A 19,932-nucleotide genomic window follows, 5' to 3' on the forward strand; every position below is an offset into this window, starting at 1 on the left:
CGGGATTTATTGTCGCGTGCAAACGTATCTTAACTTAAGTGAATGTGTGCTCGTCAATTCGTGTCTGTTTGAAACTGAATCCGTGCAAACGTTCGATGCACAAATAATCCAAGCAATTGTATACAATAGGTAGGATGTTTTCGTTGGCTATTCCATTTGTCTGGTAGTTTCGCGAGCGCCTTCGGCCAGATAGTGTACACAAAGTTGGAAAGTTTGATTAACAGGTCAGCTCTTTATTACGAAAAGCAGAGAGTCTCGCGCCAAACAATATACGGTTTGTTTTTGATCAAACTCCATTGACTCTACGTAACCGACGGTATCATCCCACGATCTCTTTGAACATATTCTACAAAAGTGTTTTCCAAACGCGTCACCTTTTCTCATTCGATAGGTAGGAAACATCAGATGTCAAAAAGCTTTTGAATTCTTCATGGAAAAATAGAAGAACTTTTCTTTCTCTGCTGAAACGTATGACACGAGTATGTTGCAAATCACAAACGAAGGAACCATGTGAACATTTTATTTCAATGCCTTTTCACTAATAATACAACCAGCTAATTTTCTATGTTATATACAACGTTGTATAAGCGTTTCAATTTCTCGAAAATCTTATCAGAAGTAAATCGAAACTTACGTTTACAATTGTAAAAATAACTGTACAACATTTTCTACGAATATCGTTACACCTATCGATAGGTTTTAGCTAAAGCATCGGTTAACCCTTTTCGTTGCGTTAGGTTGGTTCATTTTGTACGTACAGCTATCGATTGGTAAGGTATTATAATAAAGAATAAATGATTTGATAAAATTTTGCTACGGATTAATGAATGTCGCAAGAAAAGGGTTAAGATAAATTAGCTACGCTTTATTTGTATAATACTTGATTTGTTACTTGCTCGCGTAGAAAATGCCGCTGAATGTAATAAATAACGACCAGAAGGTCGTTTAGTTTATCCGATCTTTTATATAATACACACTTAAAATTAGATACGATCGTAAAGTACAGGTACAGGAATTCTGGAAATAGTGTACGATCGTACGCATCGCGATGCGATAGGTTCTTATTTTTCAAAGTTTATCAAACTACGTCTTACGTCTATTTTATCCGGATTACGGATTTTTGCCCGGCTTAATATCTACACGATGTATAGTACAAAAGGACGAATATCAAAAGTATCACTTCTAAATTTACAGAGCGAAGTAGCGGTGAAACTTATTCGTGCAAGTCGATTTCTACCCTCTGTAGAAGATCCGGCTCTGGAAACGAAAAATGTATTTGAAGTAAATCTTTTCGACAGGTTTTTCACAGTGTTTAAAACTATTTAATAAATGGATAGCATTTCGAATGACCGGTACCTAAAACGCGGAGCAACAAATTGAAAATGCCGATCACAGCTGACCCAGCGGTCGGTCAGCGCGTTAAATATATTGTCAGCTAGAAGAGCGCTTTACCGTTTCGATTTTCCTCGACGTACAGGCTCGCCCTTTGAGAACGTCTGCTATCACCAGAGTATCTGATCCTTGGCTCGATCCTTTGAGCTGAAACGTAGCTGGGGGTTGTGAAATCATCCGGACCGTCTTTGACGGGAGTGCTGGTCCTTCTCCTGCAGATAGCCAGCCCGATGATCACTCCGATACCGACCAGGATCAAAGCAACCGCACCTTCAATCAAAAATCTCCTTTCTTACCACGCTCGGTAGGGACACGTTATTATCGTTTATTCTACAGTTTGTTGATTCCAAATTAAATACTGGTAGTTCATCAAATTGACAAAAGAAAAGCGAGCAGATTTTCAAGTAGTCTTTTTATATGTATTTCGCTTTGACATTCGCTCTTACAATCCTTCAGTCTTGCTTCGCTCTCACATTCGATTACCGATTCGTACACGCATTCGCACATTCTTGCCACGTGCCAACTTTCGATCCCGATATCACTCTCATCACGCATGCATCTTGATTGAAAAGAACTGTCACTCGATCTAAACATTCTTTTTTCGCACCTCACTCGATCCAATTATCCTACATATAGAATATAGAAGAAAAACAGAGGCAGGTAACATCGATTACCTGTACCTGTTAAGGCGATCACGATGATCATGTTCTCCGAGGTAGCCGAGGGTAGCGCCTTCTTCAGGTCTTCAAGAAACAGACCGTTCCTTTCGATCTTTCCGCCTATCGGTTCCACGACCCTGACGTGTTCCAACAACGCCGGTTCGCTTCTTCCGCGTCCGTTCACCGCGTAAACGTACAAAGTGTAATCGAATCCGGGTTCGAGGCCGTGTAGCTGAAAATTAGGCGACGGATTCCTCTCCTGATATATAGCCGGCACCTCTCCGACCGTTCCCTGATCGCTCTGGGGTGCGTGGAGGGTCGGTGAATTCACCTGAACCAGGCCAGGGCTCTTCGGGACGCCTCGAACTTCCAGCAAAAAGTACTGCGGGGAACCGCCATCCGCGCCAGGGACACAATTCACTTCCAGCGAACTGGTCTCGTTGTGCAGGGAACAGTCGAGCGGCGGTTGCGGTGGCTCTGGGAATCGTAACATTTACTCTGTCAGAAAACGGTAGCTAGCTATTTTCGTAACGTACGGGAGAGAAAGAGATTTCACTGTCGCGTGAAAAGGTGGGCACACATGCGGTGTCTTTCATTTTTTCAATCGTGTACCATCAAATTCTTTTTATCTTCGCAATTTAAATAACGGGTTAAACTGAAACTGAACGTTATAAAAAAAATTTATAAAACTCGTTAAAAAACAATCTATCACGCGAGGAATGAAATTTCAAACATTTCTGTTTTTTTTTCCTGTCTTTCCTGTCAGTCATTCAATCGAATCTATTCTAGTAGCGAAGGGCATACACGTACTGCCTGGCACGATGTTGAATACACAGGGCGTTCTTTGTCTGCCGACACTGTTGCTCGCCCAGCAAGCTAGAGTACCGAAATCGGTGTCAGCGGAAGGGGTGTACTCCAGAACGCTAACCAGCCCGTTATTCTGTACTCTCGAGTTTGGCATCGGCAACACGTCGCCCCGTGTCCCGTTGTACGTCCAAGAGAATCTCACCGCGTCCGTTGGGACCGCGTCAACCTCGCAGCGTAACGACACCGTTTCACGGCGACCGGCTGTGATCTCGCGACGCTCGTAACCCACCTTGCATCTTGGTGCATCTGTCGGGAAAAGAATTTTCATTTCTCTACGATTCTACGATTCCTAGATTAAAAATACCCGAATAAACGATTCGCGGTTTGGCGAACTTGGTAATGAATAAATCGTAAGAAGAAATAGAATAAAAAAAATTCCTCCTCCTTTTCGAAATCGGTTCAAAATTTCCATACCACAACTTACACTTCATACGAATGAAGATCGGTGGACTGTGACCCTCGCCCACAGAATTGATCGCAGCGCACGAATAGACGCCCGCATGGGCCAGAGTCAGTGTCCTTAAAGTTAACGTGTTCGTGGCTATCAGCGTACCTCCAGCCACGTCGTGTTCCAATCGAGTATCCTGAAACATCGTAAGTATACTTTCTTCGTACCGTCATAATAGTTTCAACGAGAAAGAAGAATATCGGAAAGTTTCTTACGTTGAAGTACCAGATGACCCTGCTCGGTGGTGGGTTACTTTCCACGTTGCAAACCAACTTGAGATCGTCCTCCTCTCTTAAAGTGTCCAACACGTATCCGGTAGCTAGGTGAACATCTACGATGGGCGCGTCTAAATGCAGAAAGCGAACGAAGAGGATGTAGGATCGAGTAGGATATCCTTCAGCCGCGTTTCGAGACGATTTATCGCGGGACGATCAGGGAAAAGGACTCACAAGCGACGCTGAGTACTTTCGTTTGTTCGAGTACTCCGCCAGGAAACCTGGGATTCTCGGCTCTGCACGTTAATTCCTTGCCGTCGTCGTGCTTTCCTAAAGCCAGAGCCAGCTTGCTGACCGTGGAATTGCTTCTCTGGGTAGTGGACACGTTCGGTTCGCCGATCACCTGTCCAGCTAGCCTCCAAACGATCCTGGCCGCCGGAGAGCTTCCCCAAGTTTCGCAACGGGCCGCGATCGGTCTGCCAGCGTAAATCTGATCGTCGCTCAAAATGATCTTCACCACCGCCGGTTTCACTGCGAAACGAACCATATTTTCTTCTGCCAATCGGTTGTCTGTTTAATTACACTCCGACGAATTACGAGGACGGTTAATTAATTGAAATAAGAGGGTGAGAAGTAATTCGGGACACACGTGGTATCCTAGGAAGTATGCTTCTCGTCCGGAGAAAAAACTCATCTAGTTCTGATACTTGCTCTCAGCCAGTTTCGTTTTTTGTTCAAACACGTGGCAGCGAAAGGATTGAAAACGTCGTAAAGAATCGGGTCGGCCGATAACGCATTCTTCATAAAATTCTTCTAATAGAAATTCTTTAACTAACAATAAGGATAAGACCGCAATGGTAGTTAGAGAAGTAACACTGTATTCCGGTGCGGTACCGTACATCCTGCGCTGCAAGAAACATCCTTCATTCGAATGTCCTGCGTTTTAGACGTCGACGAAGAAGAAAGAAATTTAAATATAGTCAGAGCGAGTGACCCGCGGCGGAAACGAGATGAATTCCAACGATTTCGCGCGGACCTCCTTAACCCCTTTGACGGTCGTATTTCGTGGAATTGTCGTTGAAAGTAAAAATACGCGCGGTTCGGATGGCGAGCACGTGGCTGTCCCTCTATTCGTTATTTTTGCCGCGACGAACCTGCTTAAGGGACTCGTCCTTTTTAACAATTTTTTGCCAGAAAGATCGTAGATCTTTAGGGAATAGTTTTCTCTCGATTACGCCTACGCGTGTACAAAATCAATGACGAGGAAAAGAACGCGTGGACCAGCGGAGAAGTAACTTGTTCCTCCTCTTCAGCGCGTGTTAGGATTCAAAGAAACGACCTTGAAGAACGCGGGCGAATCTTCGTTCTATTTTATTCCCGCCAGATGTTACGCTCGCGATTACCGTCACCCGTTTCTTTCGCACATTTCGCCGAACGAGCGGAGGCCATAACAAGATACTCACGATAAATGTCTAGAGGTACTTCGCGAACGATCGGGGATGCCATAGGCGGTGATTGAGCTCTGCACTCCAACTTCGTGCCCCATAACGAACGCGTCACTTTATCGATGAACAGGTGGTTCACCGTGAATTTGCTGGGCGATTCGATGGACATCGTATCGACGACACCGTCCAGTAATTTGCCGTCCTTCCACCACGTTACCATGGGCTTTGGTCTTCCTGAGGTGAACGATCGGATGATTAAAAGAAGTTTGCCGATTCCTCATAGGACGGATCACGCGACGATGAGAAAAATAGGTTACTAGGTATCCTTGTAAGAGGGACAGAAAATTTACCTCCAGCCACCTGACACGTCAAAGCGAGATTGTAGCCTTCCAAAAATGGCCCGCCCACTCCCGTTACTTCTCGTCCCTGCGCGTCGTATATCACAGGTTTTGACGGCTCCTCTGCGCAAAAAAAGAAAGAAACAAAGAAACCAATTCGAATCGATCCGATCGAACAGATCGAACAATGCCGTTTCGCCGTTCGATAGGAAAGGTACTCACCGACAAGCGTGAGATTCACACGAAAATTTCTGGTCGGCGAATTGATGAAATCCACTCTGCACCTAAAGATTCCTTGGTCCTTGTAGGTGACTTTGGTAACTTTTAACTTAGCTCGATGACCATCGCCGATCTGAAAGTATGTCCTTTTGCCGAGATCGTCGCTGACCGCCCAGTGAATCGCTGACTGTAAATCTCCGCTTCTGGCATCCAAACTGCGCACACGAACCAGCATTTTGCGACTGTACCTTCGGTGTTCGTCTATTATTCTTTCATTGATTTTAATCGATAAATCAACTAGCAGATCCTGAACTAACGCGTCATTCGTTCTTCTCTATTTCTTTCATCCATCGCAACGACTATAGTTTCTTTCCAAGAGGATCTCAAGATCAACGAATCGAGGTAACCGGGTTAGATTTCCTGTGTCGATTCGTACGGAGGTTGAAATTCTTGGCCCGATCGACTATCGAAAGAGCGAACCAGCGACGTTGACGTTTCCGGGGAAAAAAAGATGCTGGTAAACACCGGTGGATCCCCAGTTGGCCAGTTTCGACGACTATCTCTAGCACGGGTGTCTATTCGCGGAGAGAAAAACGGATAGTTGGCAGCCGCACAGTCAGCGAATTTAGATTCCCCGCGAACGTTTGACCGTTACGCAACGTCCAAGAGAAAATCGCAGCAAGACGACGGAAAAAGATGCGGACATTCGCGCACGATTTCCGCCAAATTGCGGCGCCAGTCGCACTTTGCTCGTGGAAAGTGTTCCTCTAACCGCTAATTCCGAGAAGAACTTTGAAAACGAGTAACCTCGTTTGGTCAGTTTAATTTTCGAGAAAAATATTACTTTTATTCTCTTTCAAAACCAGCCGAATTCAGAATATCACAGAAATAAATTTGTTTTTAATTTGGCTATAGAAAATGTAAACATCGAACGAATCTTCCCACGGATTCCCATGCTTTTCTATTGCTAGCGAAGAGAACGTTATGGGTGCGAAAAGAAAGTCCGACTTTGGTCGTAAACGTAAACCTTTCGAAGCCACCTGCTTCGTGTTCGTCTCGCGTGTCATTCGTTTCCTCTGTTCTATGTAGATATAATTTTTTTACGAGTGCCCTTTGATGGATAGCAGCCCTGGTCCTAAAGTCCTAAAAAGCTTCTCGGTTTTCCCTCTCTCTAAGACTCTAAGGCTCTATTCATTTCCGAGTAAAATTTCCACCCTATTAAGCAATGTCCTGCAATTAACAGCTAACTGGAACGAAACCTTTTTATTTTACGGGCAAACTTGCTCCCATTCGTAAATAAACGAATCCGAAACCTATACACAGTTTACGACTGTTTGTCAGCTCGAAACATCGATAGGCAGTTCTATTTTTGGTATTAAGAATTTCTGACGATCGATTGCCAACTCGAGTACAGCTCGATTCTTCTTTTTCTCGTTTATTTACGTTACGCGATCTACCTCAATTCGTCTTTCCTTTGGAACGTGACCTACGCGAGAAAAAAAAGAACATGCGCCAATTTTGGACGAGGCTGCTAACGAAAAACCTTTGTCAATCATTAAAGTCCAAGGAAAATGACGAGTCGATTTTCGGCAATTGATCGCGAATCGTTTTATGGCGAACGATAGATTAGAAGCTGTGCCCGTAAAGAGGGTTCTTATTTCGTAGCTCGATTCTAATTTCGAGGCGCGATCTCAGTCAGAACAATGGCATCCGGGAATATTAAGCGTGACCGACATTCGCTCGGTTGGAGCAGTCGTGGCGGACATTCTTCTCGACGAATCGGTCCTCGTGAAAAGCACCGTAAACAGGAAGTTCAACAGGCAAAATGGACACGGAAAATGTACGCGTTCACCTCGGGAAGGAAAATAAGATAAACCAACGGTGGCCTCAGGTTTTCTCTTCGCCTTTGCTTTTCCTGCCAACTGAAAAATCCTATTTCCGAGATACTCGCGGAACATCGTGGATTTCCGCTTCGGCGTTAACATACTCCCGCAGTTAAAATATAGTATTATAATGCATAACGGTAAATACTAAATACGATTGTACTTTCATTATTTCTTCAGAGTGAAGAATAAATATCGTTATTTGAATTTTAAGGTACCTAAAGTGCGAACTACGTCAGGACAGGATTGATGCTAGGTACTGTTCACCGATGACAAGAAATCTCACGGGATGGCACAGGTGACCAATCAGATTGCGTTATTCTCATGGGACTTCTTGCGATCGGTGAACAATACTGTGCAGAGATAGAAAGATGACCAGCGAGACGGCAGAGGAAATCTCATTTTCCTTCTTTGTCAGGCGTCGCGATTAGTATGCGACCGCATCAACCAATAATGTACTCGAGGTGTGAATTACCTTCCGCTCGTCAACCTCTCATCTCTGCATAGTACTCTAATTGAATTCTACGAGGTCCATACATACCTGTACAACGGTATCCCGGCAGAATCTTTAAACCAGAGCACCATGTTCACGGAGTCTGTTGGGGTTGGCGGAGTGACGTCGCATGGCAGTTCGACGTCCTCACCCTCGCTGGCCCACACTAGCCTGAGTGGTGCTGTAAGAGCGTAAGTCGTAGAACCTTGAAAAGAATGTCCAGAGAAAGGATACGTTTCGGTTATTGAAGCGTTAATTTTTTCCTAACGAACCTCTCGAGCTACCCTTAACGCGATCGAGCGTGGTACAAGGAGACGGCTGCCAAGAAGGACCAGCGAGTTATCAATGGCATACCACAGTGTGCGTTAACACCGGTTCCGAAGCACGTGCGTAGTGTGCAGCCAAGATTATATCGTTTCTATTTTCTCCGTGGGTAAGAAACTTTACAGCATCGCGACGATTCTAAGTTTAAGTCACAGCAAATGAATACGCGATGATGCATCGGGCTGCACAGCGCCGTTTCGCGCCCCTGTCGAGGGCAGGAATGATTAAAATCGATGCGATAATCGATCTGTTCGTTCTGTCGGTCGTTTTTGATTTTTCATCCGGCTTTTTCGTGTTCGACTGGCGTAACGTGCCGATGAAAGACGAACGATCGAAGCTAGTTTGTCTTTCATGCCACCGTTCGTTCGCTGGAGCCATAACTACAGACGCGTGTAAACGAGAATCCGCTATTACGTAATTTTCCTTAACGTTTCGATCGATCTTGCTTTCATCGTGAATTCTTCAGGACCGATCAAAGCTCGTCAACTCGTGGGAGTAGGTACTCGCGGAGATTATCGTTGAACGAGCAGTGAACCACCCACGAGGATGAATAATAGGTAATTACGTCTCAATTAAGATTTTAGGGATGAAGAAATTCTGGGACATAGGTATCGTTAATCGTTAATCGTTATGTAAATAATGCCGGTTGGCCGAAGGGTAGCCCGGTATTTTTATATCTCCCGCGTTGGGAAACCACGCTTCCGCCGAGTCATCTATTTTCGTGTCCCTCCTTTTCTCTACCCTCTCTTTTCGCTGGATCCAGTATCCATCTTTTGCCAATCGAATTCGCGGCCGTCTAAAAATGGCCGTTAAAGTAATTTACGAGCTAGAAGTATGACGAGCGGAATAACATGAAAATACGAGTTGCCAGCTACGTCTGCGACTCGCATGCCTCCTGCGCAATATGGAATTAATTTACGAATTTTTATTACCATCTACTTTATCTACTGTCTGCAACAGACCCTTGAACGTCACGTAATTTCCTGGGCATTGTTTTCGTACATCGATCGCATTCGAGTATTTTCTATGGCATTCCGTTGCACGACTTAGATCCCAGTTAAACTGAACGGAAACGAAGTCAATTTGTTAAGTAACTTCTGATGTGTATTTATGAAAATGAAACATAGGAAATTAATACCACAGGAGTGAAATTTTGAAATGACCCGAAGACCGAAGGTACCTTATAAAATTTTCTTACTTCATGATAAATCGAAAGAAATCATTTAGAGGTAGGTCTTTTAAGAACATCGGCCGATCGTTCACGCGAATTCCACGATATTACTTTCAGTTTTATTAAACTCGTGTCGACAGTGTGCTTTATCTCTTTCTAATCTTACCCTCTCCTCTCCGATCACGCTTTAGTTAAAGCGAAATTTCATTCTCGCGTAATGTTACTTTCCCTTACCAACACCTGTTGCTATCCTTCCCCAGAAGAAGTTCGGTTTTCCAATAAAATTCCAACTGTCACCACCTACGCTCCCGATTCGACGGTTGTTCTCGCTGCTTTGGAATCGGCGCAGCGCTTCCCTTGTTCCCGGAGCTTATTGAAAATCCAAGGCCGACGTTAAAATCAATCGTACGCTCAAAATCGTGGAATTCGAGACGGGGCTTTTTCGATTACCCGCCTGAAATATGAACGACGATAGATTTTAACTTCCAACGTTCGACTTAAAATATGACAGATCCTTTCGGCTAAAAACGGGTCTTCGAATTCGTATTGGAGATCGTAAAAAAGTTATTTGAAACAGAAACGGGATATAACATTTCGGATACTTTGTTGTTTGCAGATTAAACTGTTCCCTAGTACGCGAAGATAATTTATCACTCGAATAATCATTTTGAAATAATTTTCTTCAACCGATGTCCAGGTGTGCCTGTCGATGTTGAAACCGAAACCGAAACCGAATCGTTCCATATTTCATCTGTGAGTCTGTAATTATTTCAAACGACTCCTCCCACTACTGACCGACCAATTGATTTTTAACATCGAAGCTATCTTTTATTAATGATCGGCTAGGAATCACTTTGATTATTATTCGAGAATAAAAGTCGATAGCAACATTTAACAACATTATTACATATCTTAAACTTCAGAAAAATTTCTGTAAATTTTTTTTATTCGAACACATACATACAATCAAAGTGATTTGAATTCTCCGAGGATTAAATTGTGCTCGAAGAATATTCAAGAAATTATCAAATGTTCTATTGCTATCTCCGAGAGCGCTCTCTTTCAGGCTTATCCTCTTCTAGGGGTTGCCGAGAGACAAAGGTCTCCCTGTATGATCACTCTCTATGGTAATTTCATCGAGCCCCATGTGGCTCGTCCATTTCGTTATTCAAACTTGGTTCACCTTAAACGGTCATTTCTTACGCCACCCTAATATGTGGCATGAATAAGAATATTCACGATTCTCATTGTTAAAAATGTACGTAGATACAAAGAAAGTTTCGCATGATAATATTTATAGCTGTAAACGTGCATAATTAATACGTTCCTCGCAAGTTTCTCGCAAGTTGCTCGATCTTCGTTCGATGCCTTTAAAAGTTTCAAATTTTCAATCCCGATTATTCCCCTCCGTTTCGTGAAATCCTTTGATCCGTTTGCTGAAAGCGTGCCGGGTAAGATTCGAGTACTTTGAGTTTGGTTCGTGAGAAAATTTGTAGCGCAATTAGCGAGAGAAAAGAAAACGTCGCGACGATGTTCAGAGGAAGAGAAAGCGTCGGGGCCTCTTTATGTGCTTTCGTTTCGCAGAAAGTGTTGCTTTCAGAGGTAGGCTCGTTTCAGCTGACGTTTACCGTAAAACAAACAATGTAAAGATCACCGCGATACCTACAGGAGCGATGATGGATCGCCAAGTGAGTCGACATTGTATTTACGTTTTCTTCCCCAAATATTTTTCTTCGAATAAAGAAATCCTCGACGAGTTTATTATTCGAATGAACGATAATATGTATGTATATATTATATACTATATACATTTCGAACGGAATTCGAAACACGTCGAACGGTTCTCCTTGAATTCCTTCGAACTTTGAGTGCTCTGTTTCGGGCGTCCGCTCGGTTGAAAGCTATAAACGACGCTCGACGCATTCCTCTACACTCTACTCCCTTGAAAGAGGAACCTTAACCCCTTAACGCACATATTTTCTCTCCACGTTGCAGAAAATCATCCTGTTCTATTTTTCCTTTCCAAGTGTCTCCTAACTTTCTAGGGTAATCTCTTTGTTCTAACCGAGGTAATTTACATTTTTATAAAAGGGGGCAGAAGTTATTTGCTCCGTTGTAAGTAAGGGATGTTAAAAACTGGCCATTTTTGTTTCTGCGCGGAAACCAGGAATTTATGCAGGACACAAATGTTATAAACATTTGTCATACTTATGACGAGAAGGTTGTAAGAAATGAATGCAAATAGATAAGAAAGAATGATATCTTTCGTGATAATTAAGATATTAATTAGCTTTATTGAAGTGCCGTATCATATGCCTCTGTTTTTACTTTGACGAATCTATTAAGCCGAATATACCGCTCGTTCCTGAGGGACAAAAGTTTGCGCGCTCAAGGATTATACTTGAAAGATCCTAGAATGTTCCTATGGCTTTTCATAAATTTCGAAAATTAACCGCACCACCGAGAGAGCTGACCGTGACAGATGCCTAGAGGGATCAAAATGAAGCGGCGCCTTTTTACGGCGCCGAAAATAAATCGCGCAAATTCTTTCGCTTCGTAAGCAGCCCGTCGACTAAAATACACCTTGGTAAATTCTCTATGGAACTTTCTATCTTTTCATTGAATTAATAATTCCATGGACACTTTGATACAAGATAAACGTAAATAAAGAGGCTTATTCTATCATAAGTAAACCGTTCGATCTTCCGCAAACTTGTTCACACGTGACACGTTAAAATTCGCATTCTATTAATCCTCCTGCATTCATTTCTAGTGTCACTTCCGGAGCATCCGACGTGTCGTCCGAGACTTAACTCGTTGGCTGTCAGGATACGATCGCTTCACCGGTTTAATCGATACTTTTCGCTTGGCTCGATTAAATTATCTCTCAAGATAGTCAAGATCGATGGGGATTCGAAATATCGCAACACTCGGTGATGTTTACTTCTAAATATAAATCGTGCGGGTGTAAAGCGTTCGCGATGGTTTATTTAAACACTTCCGGCTACTGTCGATCTACGCGTAACCATCAAACTTTTAACTTATTTAAATCGGGCCGAGGTCAGTGTGCTCGTTCCGGTCCGAAATAAATTTCCTACCGCTTCTCATAATGGGTTACTGTATGCATGGAGTATAGAACGAGCAACTCGTATTCAAAACAAACTTCTTGCGTTAATTACCTAACGGAAAGTCCGTGGTATATTCACGCGATACTGACGAAATATCAGTTAACACTTTATCGTACAAGAATGATATGTTTTTTTGGGGGGATAAAACAAAGAAATTTTGAAACAACTCACCTTTGTTTTGAAATTCAACCGAATCCACGGTAGCTGCATCTGCTCGACGTGCTCGAGGTAATATCAGTAGTATCAAACTTGTCAGAAACACGTGCCCCGACGTGCACCGCATCTCGAACCGGCAGGCGTGAATCAGGTGTTCGAGTTGACGCGCGAACCACCGCCACGTCTGCTTCTCGCCTCAGGGACATTCGATCGTTCACGATCTACGTTCTTTCAAGAACGTCTTTTATGCCAAGATCGATCAGCGACGATCTTCGTGGTGATATTTCGACTCGCGATTCATCGACCACATTGTTCGACTCTTCGGTTCTTCATCGTGAAGATATAACGCGGAACGCATTCTCGCTAATTTTCCTTTTTCGTGGAAAAAAAGCAAAACTTATCAATCTTTGCAACTTAATTACTCCGATCTCTGATTTTTAATTATTATTTCCGTTGATATATCTTGCAAGCGAGATCGCCTCCACTCGACGTCTCTTGCAACTTTCAATGGTGATAGTACTGTACTTTCCAAGAACGTCGGTGCAGGAACCTTTAGCAATGCGATTCGTTACGCAGGGTTCCTTTTCTATGGACTTCCTTTCGACATTTGCATGCGTTCCTCTACTCCTGTTCCTTTTTCATTCTTCTGATCGACGTTAGACGCCTTTTTAGTTCCTTTTTCGTCAAACCACGTCGTGTCGGAGCAAAATCTTTCGATTGACGAAAGGAGCCGACGTTTCTTCTTCGCATCTAAGCGACACTCGGATCCTTCTTTCTTCCTTTTCAACACAGTCCGTCGTTCTCTCCTTCAATTTCTTTCGCCTTGTCAGAATTTCCTGGCAACAATTTCAACGTTCACGTCTCTAGATCCTTCTTCTATTTTCCGAGTCGGATTAATTAGATTTTTCAAACGAATCTCTGGTTCCTAATCTAACGATATTCCGCCTTGGTTGTACCTGGTCGTCAAATTCCCGCCCACGCCACCTCGGAAGGTGCTTCGGAATCTTTCGAAAATCGTCGAGGAAAGAAGAAGCAATGAAACTACACAGAAACCGTAAAAATAAAATGAAAACGTATGCAACTCGCGGTCGTAGTGTATCTATCGAAGATGAACGAAGCCGACGAGCAACGAACGCGTTCGAGAAGATCGTCGTCGTCGGCAGCGACTGCCACAGAACTAAAACCAAAACCGAAGACACGCGTGTAGTCGCCCCCACCTAGTGCACCCTCCTCGTGCACAGGCCGTAGGCACACGTCCGTTTAACCCGGCCCCAAGAACACCAACGCTTACACACGCATACGCACACGCGCTCGTTTAACGACCAACCACTCACGCTGCACTCCTAATGCACCCGCGTCTTAACGCGTTCGCGCGAAGATGCACCCGTATGCATCGGTGCTAATGACGCGAGCAAAATCCTTGCAAAGTCCAGAGTATCTACCAACTGAAAGCTCGTTTACTTCGTATTCTACCCTAGGTCCATTCTGCACCCCTCGAATTGTCAACGACCGTGCGTGCACAGGTACTGCACTCTCTATGCACTTCTGCAGCAGCACGCTTTTCCTTTAACAGGATTGGAACATTGGAGAAAATGTGTAATGCGAGGTAGAGATTGGTAATTAATCTTGTACAATACCACGTGATTGCAGGAAATCATTTTGGGCATTTCCATTGTTTTTCAAATCAGCAGGATACCCACTCAAATTGTCAGTTTGAATTAATAGGAAACGATTTGAAGGGGTTTGTTTCAAAGGGACACCGATGACTTTTCTTGAAAATTCGTCAGAGGATATTGGCTTAACATGGAAACACGCAAACGAGGTGAACCGGTGTTAACGGTGCTAACACAAGCGCACCTTAAGGTACACGCACGAGGGAAGATAGTTGGAAACGCAGGCGTTACGCTTCGCCGCGTGTTTCTGGCCGATCCGTTTACCATTTATCTCTCTTTCTCTCACTATCGGTCTGTCGTTGACTCGAAGGCTGGAAGGGGACCAAAACCGAGTTTGCTTCGGTGGAATAAACGCGGGGTGAGTTTCTGGCGTATCATCGTACAGACGATTACGCGAAGGGGGGGCTGAAAATGTTGGAGTTCGTTCGAGGGTGGAGTCGGCCAGCATCGACGAGGGTCAAGAATGCGTCTTGAAAGAACAAACTCGTCTCCCCGATGGTAATGCTCTTTCTTCTCTTCATTTTTCTCTATCTTTTTTTGTTACCGTGGGGAATGTAATTAGAACAAAATGGATAATTTTTCAGTTTACATAAAGAACCTGTCAATCGAATATGGAACAGGTTGTACCGTGAATATTAAAATCCAACGTGTACCATTTTTAATAGAGGATTTGATGTAAATAACTTATGTGAACGTCGATGCGAACGGGAGAATTTTTGGTTGCCGATGTATATTTTCGTTCCTGTTTTTTTTTTTTTTTTTTCAAAAGCAACGCGTCGGAAAGAAAGAAAGAAAGAGAGGGACCGCGTTGTTATTGAAGGCTCGGTAGAGAGGCATTATATACGTACGGTGTTTCTAATGTCACAGTACGGTTCGCGGCGAATATCTATTTTCGGTGTCCCTCGTTGGATACCGACACCCTCTTTTTCACCGACCGCGTGCACCCACGTGAATGCACGAATCTGGAATCGTCAGCGCGAATCGAATCGCGAAAACACTGTCGACGGCTGAACTTTCTCAACTGTCGAACGAGAGATCGAAAGATCAAAAGAATTGACCGTACTGAACATTTATTTGAGAGTCATGAAAGAAATAGTTGGGACAAAAAGTAACATTAATCTCATCGTACTAACTTTCAAGCAATTAAAAACGTCCGAACACCCTTTTGTCAGCATCGTCTAATTAATTGAAGTACGTAATTAATCACTTATCAATTTAAAGTTTAGCCTGTCCGATAATGAGAACGAAAAATCTGTAGCGTATCCTGTTTCTCTTGTCCAGAGTCGTTTGAATGTTGTTTTTAGCACGACCGCGTTTATTCGTTGGTGAAAATCTCGTTGAACTATATCCACTTGGTTAGGTACAATTGAACACGATGGATTGTACGCTCGAGCACTCTGTCGGCCACTTGAAACTTTTGCTAGCCGTTTTGTATTTATTCTTCGTCAAGCTCTGCTTTTGCCCGTACAAACTAAACAATTCCATCGTTTTTGCTGGCCGCTGCTTTTCTCTCTTCCGTGTTTCAAGTGTTACCAATAGCTAAATCGACTTTCATAAAGTGCCAATTGACGCGACGCGACGTCTCGTAACTCAGTTCGATTCGATTCGATTCCCTGGTAAGGGAGCGATTCAATTAGCAACGACCTGTCCTAAAAGATTAAACTTTTGAATAAGGGTCGAGTCACGTGCTTCTTATCTGATCGCTGCATCGATAGATAAACATTCGAATAGATAGTTGTAAGTTTCTTTTTCTAGAAAATCGATCGTGAAGGATTAAATTAAGTTGATGCACAAATAGATTCGGTGATCGAAACCTTATGCTTTTCAAAAAATTCAAGGGTTTATAAACAAACAGGGTGAAATCGGAGAAAACAAGAAGTCATTTAGTAACAGGGCACACATCCAATATCCTCGAATTGCATTTGTCGCAGCTGCCATTAAACCAGCCCCTCAGTCAGCCGCCGCGCCGTTCGAATCTATCGCCCCGCCATCGCGCCGGTAAAACGTGTCTGCGAGCCACGTTATACCCGACCTTTCTCTTCTCCCTTCTCTCTGTGTATCGTGGAAGCCGAATTCGGCGCGAACGAGTGCGGTTCGAGAGAAAAGACAGATCGATATACATAGCAACCACCCTCGAATGGATAAAGTACCCAAAGTCAGCTTCAGCCCTCGCGGAACATAAATAATAGAATTGTAGCAGTAGACGTAATTGTTAGACGTGAATTGCCGCGAAATTTATGGCTGATGAGCCCGTAGGTGGTCATTAAAGCTTAGAGGGGAGTCTGGCGTGGCCACGCTGGCCACCGTGCAACGTGGTACTTCAATTTATTCGAATAAAGTTATTAGTCGTGAAAATCGTGGCTCGAAGTAGACGCGACACGAGGACAGGATGTGCCCGATCGTTTAAAAACGGTCATCGTGATAAATCCTGTCCCCTGTCCAACGTCTGTCACAACATCACCGGCGAACGCGAGTTTCTATATTTTTTAATTAACCCCGACGATGGTTGATCAACGAATAGGTTCATAGGGACGCGTAAGCGACACATCCTTGATTTCCTCGGACGATAAATCGACCTTATGCGGGCCACCGACTCGACGCTTCCGGTCGACCCTCCAGTTCTCGAAAATTGTTTCAACATCTTCGTAGACGCAGATCCTACGATTCTTGATCGATTTATCGAAAATTTTTCGAAAGAAACTTTGCGATCGGTGAATCGCGGAAAATCGCATGGTACGATTACTCATCGTTTTACCTCGAATCAATCTAATGGCAAAGAGTTTCGGCTATTAAGTGACTCACTGAAACGTACATACGTGTCATGGTTCCGCGTGTGTACCGATGACTAACGAGAATCGAAAGCGATCGATATTAATCTGAATGCGGCGATACGGAACGAACACGCGGCTCGTTTCCCGCCCATTAATATTTATGGATTATCATTCTTGTATCTTTCGAACGGACAGCATTGTTTGCGTATAGATACAAATCGATTCGGAAAATTCAACTCGATACTCGATAGTTTACAACCTCGATGGACTAGCCGTTCATTCGATCGTTTGTGCGCGTTGTTCCTCTGCGAGGGATGTTACCAGCGGATTGTTACGTACATATGTATCAATGACCGGTGATTCCACTCGAGTTCCGAATGAAGTCTGATTAAATCGCAATACTTAGCAGCACCTGGGATGAAAATGAAAATCAATCTTCAACACTTGTACGTTGAGAGGTATAATGCTTTCCGTAGGAGAAAAAGGATGTATGTAGGAAGTGAAAGCATTAAGCAAGAAGGGAACTAATCGTGGTTATTCGCGTTCAACGTTGTATCGAGAGGGTGGATGCTGTAAGGCAAAGGCACACCCTAGTCCAATCGTAGTAGCACCCTGGCGTCGTTTCCACGAGGGGACCCCATGGGCCATGGCTTATCGATCTGTTCCCTCGAAAAATAAGATCCAACGGCTCGTGTAGGAGGATGAGTCATGGCTCGACTATCGTGACAGAAGCGTATTATTTTTATGGTGTTTTCGCGTGGCCACCATGATTCACGTGGCTCCGATGCTTTTCCAACACCCTTCGGAGAACTCAGACCGCCATAGTTTCCTCTCTTTAACGACTCTCTCGCGAATGAATAGTTGAGAAATCCCAGAACGATGGCCCATATGGAATCGTAGCAATTCTCTACCGCCGCCGAGCCGCCGCTAATTATTCCTAGCGGTTCCTGTGGTTTCGTTTAATAGGAAACATTTGTTAATACCCGAGGGAGCCGGTTGACTGTTCTCTAAAACCGTGCCACGTTTGTGCCGTTGGTGCCTTCCGGTTTTTGTTACTTTGTTCAGAAAAGAAACGGGCTTCCTAGAAACGAGACTCGAGGATCGTTTCAGTTTGATCTGTCCTCGTTGAAAATGCTCGTTCCGTGAAACGCGTTTCTCGATGATAGGTGGTTGCGTTCCGGTACGAACGGCGCTATCGAATCCACTGCTTCCGGAAGCAGTCGTGACAGAATACTTTCGCGTATCTGTTACATTAATTCCCCTTTCGTTCTTTAACACGTTCGATCGTTGTTTCGTAATAATCCATTTGGTTTTTTAAAAGTTGTAATAATATTGAATACCGTCATAGAATAAGTAAATATTTTTACTTAAATAGTAAATTTTCACACTATCTTCTATACACAATTGCGCATACGACCCTTGAATTCCTTACTCGCCATCCCTGAATCATACGCTTGACCCTTCGAACCTCGGTAATACCCAAGAATTCCTATTGGTCCTCACCACTTTCAAATTCAGACTTCCGACCTTTTAAAAACAGTACCAGAGCACTTATCCTGGAGAATATAATACGAATTAGAGTCAGAAACAGAGTATTTTGAAATAACGTAAAGAATCGCTAGCAGTAGGAAACTATTCTAAGTGTATAAATGTATAAAGTATTTATTAAATATCGGAATCTAACAATAAGTCTAATTTAAAAAGAGCAAGAAACGAAGTTAAAGCTTATTTCATCTGAAACTAAATAAAGATTTCTCTGTCCGAGATTTCTCTACACGATAGAATATCGTGTTGAAAATATCGATCCTTGAAGAGTTTTCAAGTTAACACTCGAAACACTATTGTGTGCAGGACGTAGTAATATAGACGATTGAAATGACCTATTGAATAAATATAATAGAAAGAAGTAAGATACCTTCTTGTACGTCGATGTCGCGTTATTCGATAGAAACGATTGCTTGATAAATTCACAGGAGCAAATAAAATGTGTAAACAAAAGAAAAGCTTTCCGCGTAGATTCGTGGAAAGGAAAGAGTTACAGACGAGGAACACTTTGTTCGAGATACCGCGTGTACTAATGCATCGATAAATCTCGAAATCGTGATCCATTCGCGCGTAGCCGCACGTGTCTCGATTCTGTCACATTTCTCGGCGAGCTCTTTTTCCTCCGCATTTAGCGACTGAAACGATCTTCTCTTCTCCCGCGTCGCTCGAGAACTCGGTAAATAAACGCTGTTATAAAAACGGCCGGCATAACGAGATTTTCGTGAAAAATCAAAGGAACGGAAAGAGAGAAGCTAATTCATTTGGGATGCCAGTAAAAATTCCTGACCGACAAAAAGTCGAACGAGCGCCATGGGAGAATTGAATTTCAATAGCGGTCCACGTGGATTCTACGGTTGAAATTAAAATGCACGCTAATGAGCTCGACGGATTAGAACGTTAATGAAACTCCACGATTTTTCGACGAATTTTCGACACGGAATAATTTTAGTACACCCATTACGTATGCGCACGTTTATTCCACGCCAACTGAAATTGACAGAGCGCAATGATAGATGACCAATCGTTCTTCAGCTTTCAATTGAGCGAAGAAGTTGTTGCAGATGCGTCTCTGTTGGCAAATACGAGTAGTTCTGCTTCGAAAGATAAAAATGGTAAAAATGTCAAAAAAAGGGACAACCAGAAAAGAAAGGAAGGGAAAGGCGAAAGACGAACGAACGTAAATAGCATCGCGTCGCGTTCTCTGT

At 43.4% G+C, this 19,932-nt stretch overlaps 1 protein-coding gene across 3 annotated transcripts; it reads right to left on the reverse strand.

Moving 5' to 3' along the window:
- Positions 1-511: 511 nt before the first annotated feature.
- LOC114877381 (hemicentin-2) lies at positions 512-13,940 on the reverse strand. Of its 3 annotated transcripts, none has more exons than XM_046289059.1 (12): positions 12,754-13,940; positions 8,008-8,140; positions 5,587-5,798; positions 5,377-5,487; positions 5,045-5,260; positions 3,816-4,112; positions 3,582-3,712; positions 3,343-3,502; positions 2,862-3,164; positions 2,067-2,528; positions 1,453-1,662; positions 512-1,257 (listed from the first exon to the last, which is right to left on the reverse strand). In XM_046289059.1, exons 1-12 carry the CDS (start codon positions 12,863-12,865, stop codon positions 1,214-1,216), a joined length of 2,391 nt encoding a protein of 796 aa, XP_046145015.1. In that variant the 5' UTR covers positions 12,866-13,940; the 3' UTR covers positions 512-1,213. The 3 variants fall into 3 exon arrangements, with proteins under 3 accessions (XP_046145015.1, XP_046145014.1, XP_046145013.1); XM_046289058.1 differs by having other exon boundaries at positions 2,073-2,528; positions 8,008-8,164; XM_046289057.1 differs by having other exon boundaries at positions 8,008-8,164.
- Positions 13,941-19,932: the final 5,992 nt, after the last annotated feature.

Source organism: Osmia bicornis, chromosome 15 (assembly GCF_907164935.1).
Source record: "Osmia bicornis bicornis chromosome 15, iOsmBic2.1, whole genome shotgun sequence".
Classification (NCBI taxonomy): Eukaryota; Metazoa; Arthropoda; class Insecta; order Hymenoptera; family Megachilidae; genus Osmia; species Osmia bicornis.

Bases quoted from the DNA above. Each gene is read 5' to 3' on its own strand.
- LOC114877381 (XM_046289057.1), bottom strand. From the start codon at position 12,865: ATGCGGTGCACGTCGGGGCACGTGTTTCTGACAAGTTTGATACTACTG. The intron at 2,529-2,861 runs GTACGTGTATGC...TACGATTCCCAG, and splicing joins ATTCAACATCGTGCCAGGCA to AGCCACCGCAACCGCCGCTC. The intron at 1,663-2,066 runs GTAATCGATGTT...TTTTGATTGAAG, and splicing joins GATCGCCTTAACAGGTACAG to GTGCGGTTGCTTTGATCCTG.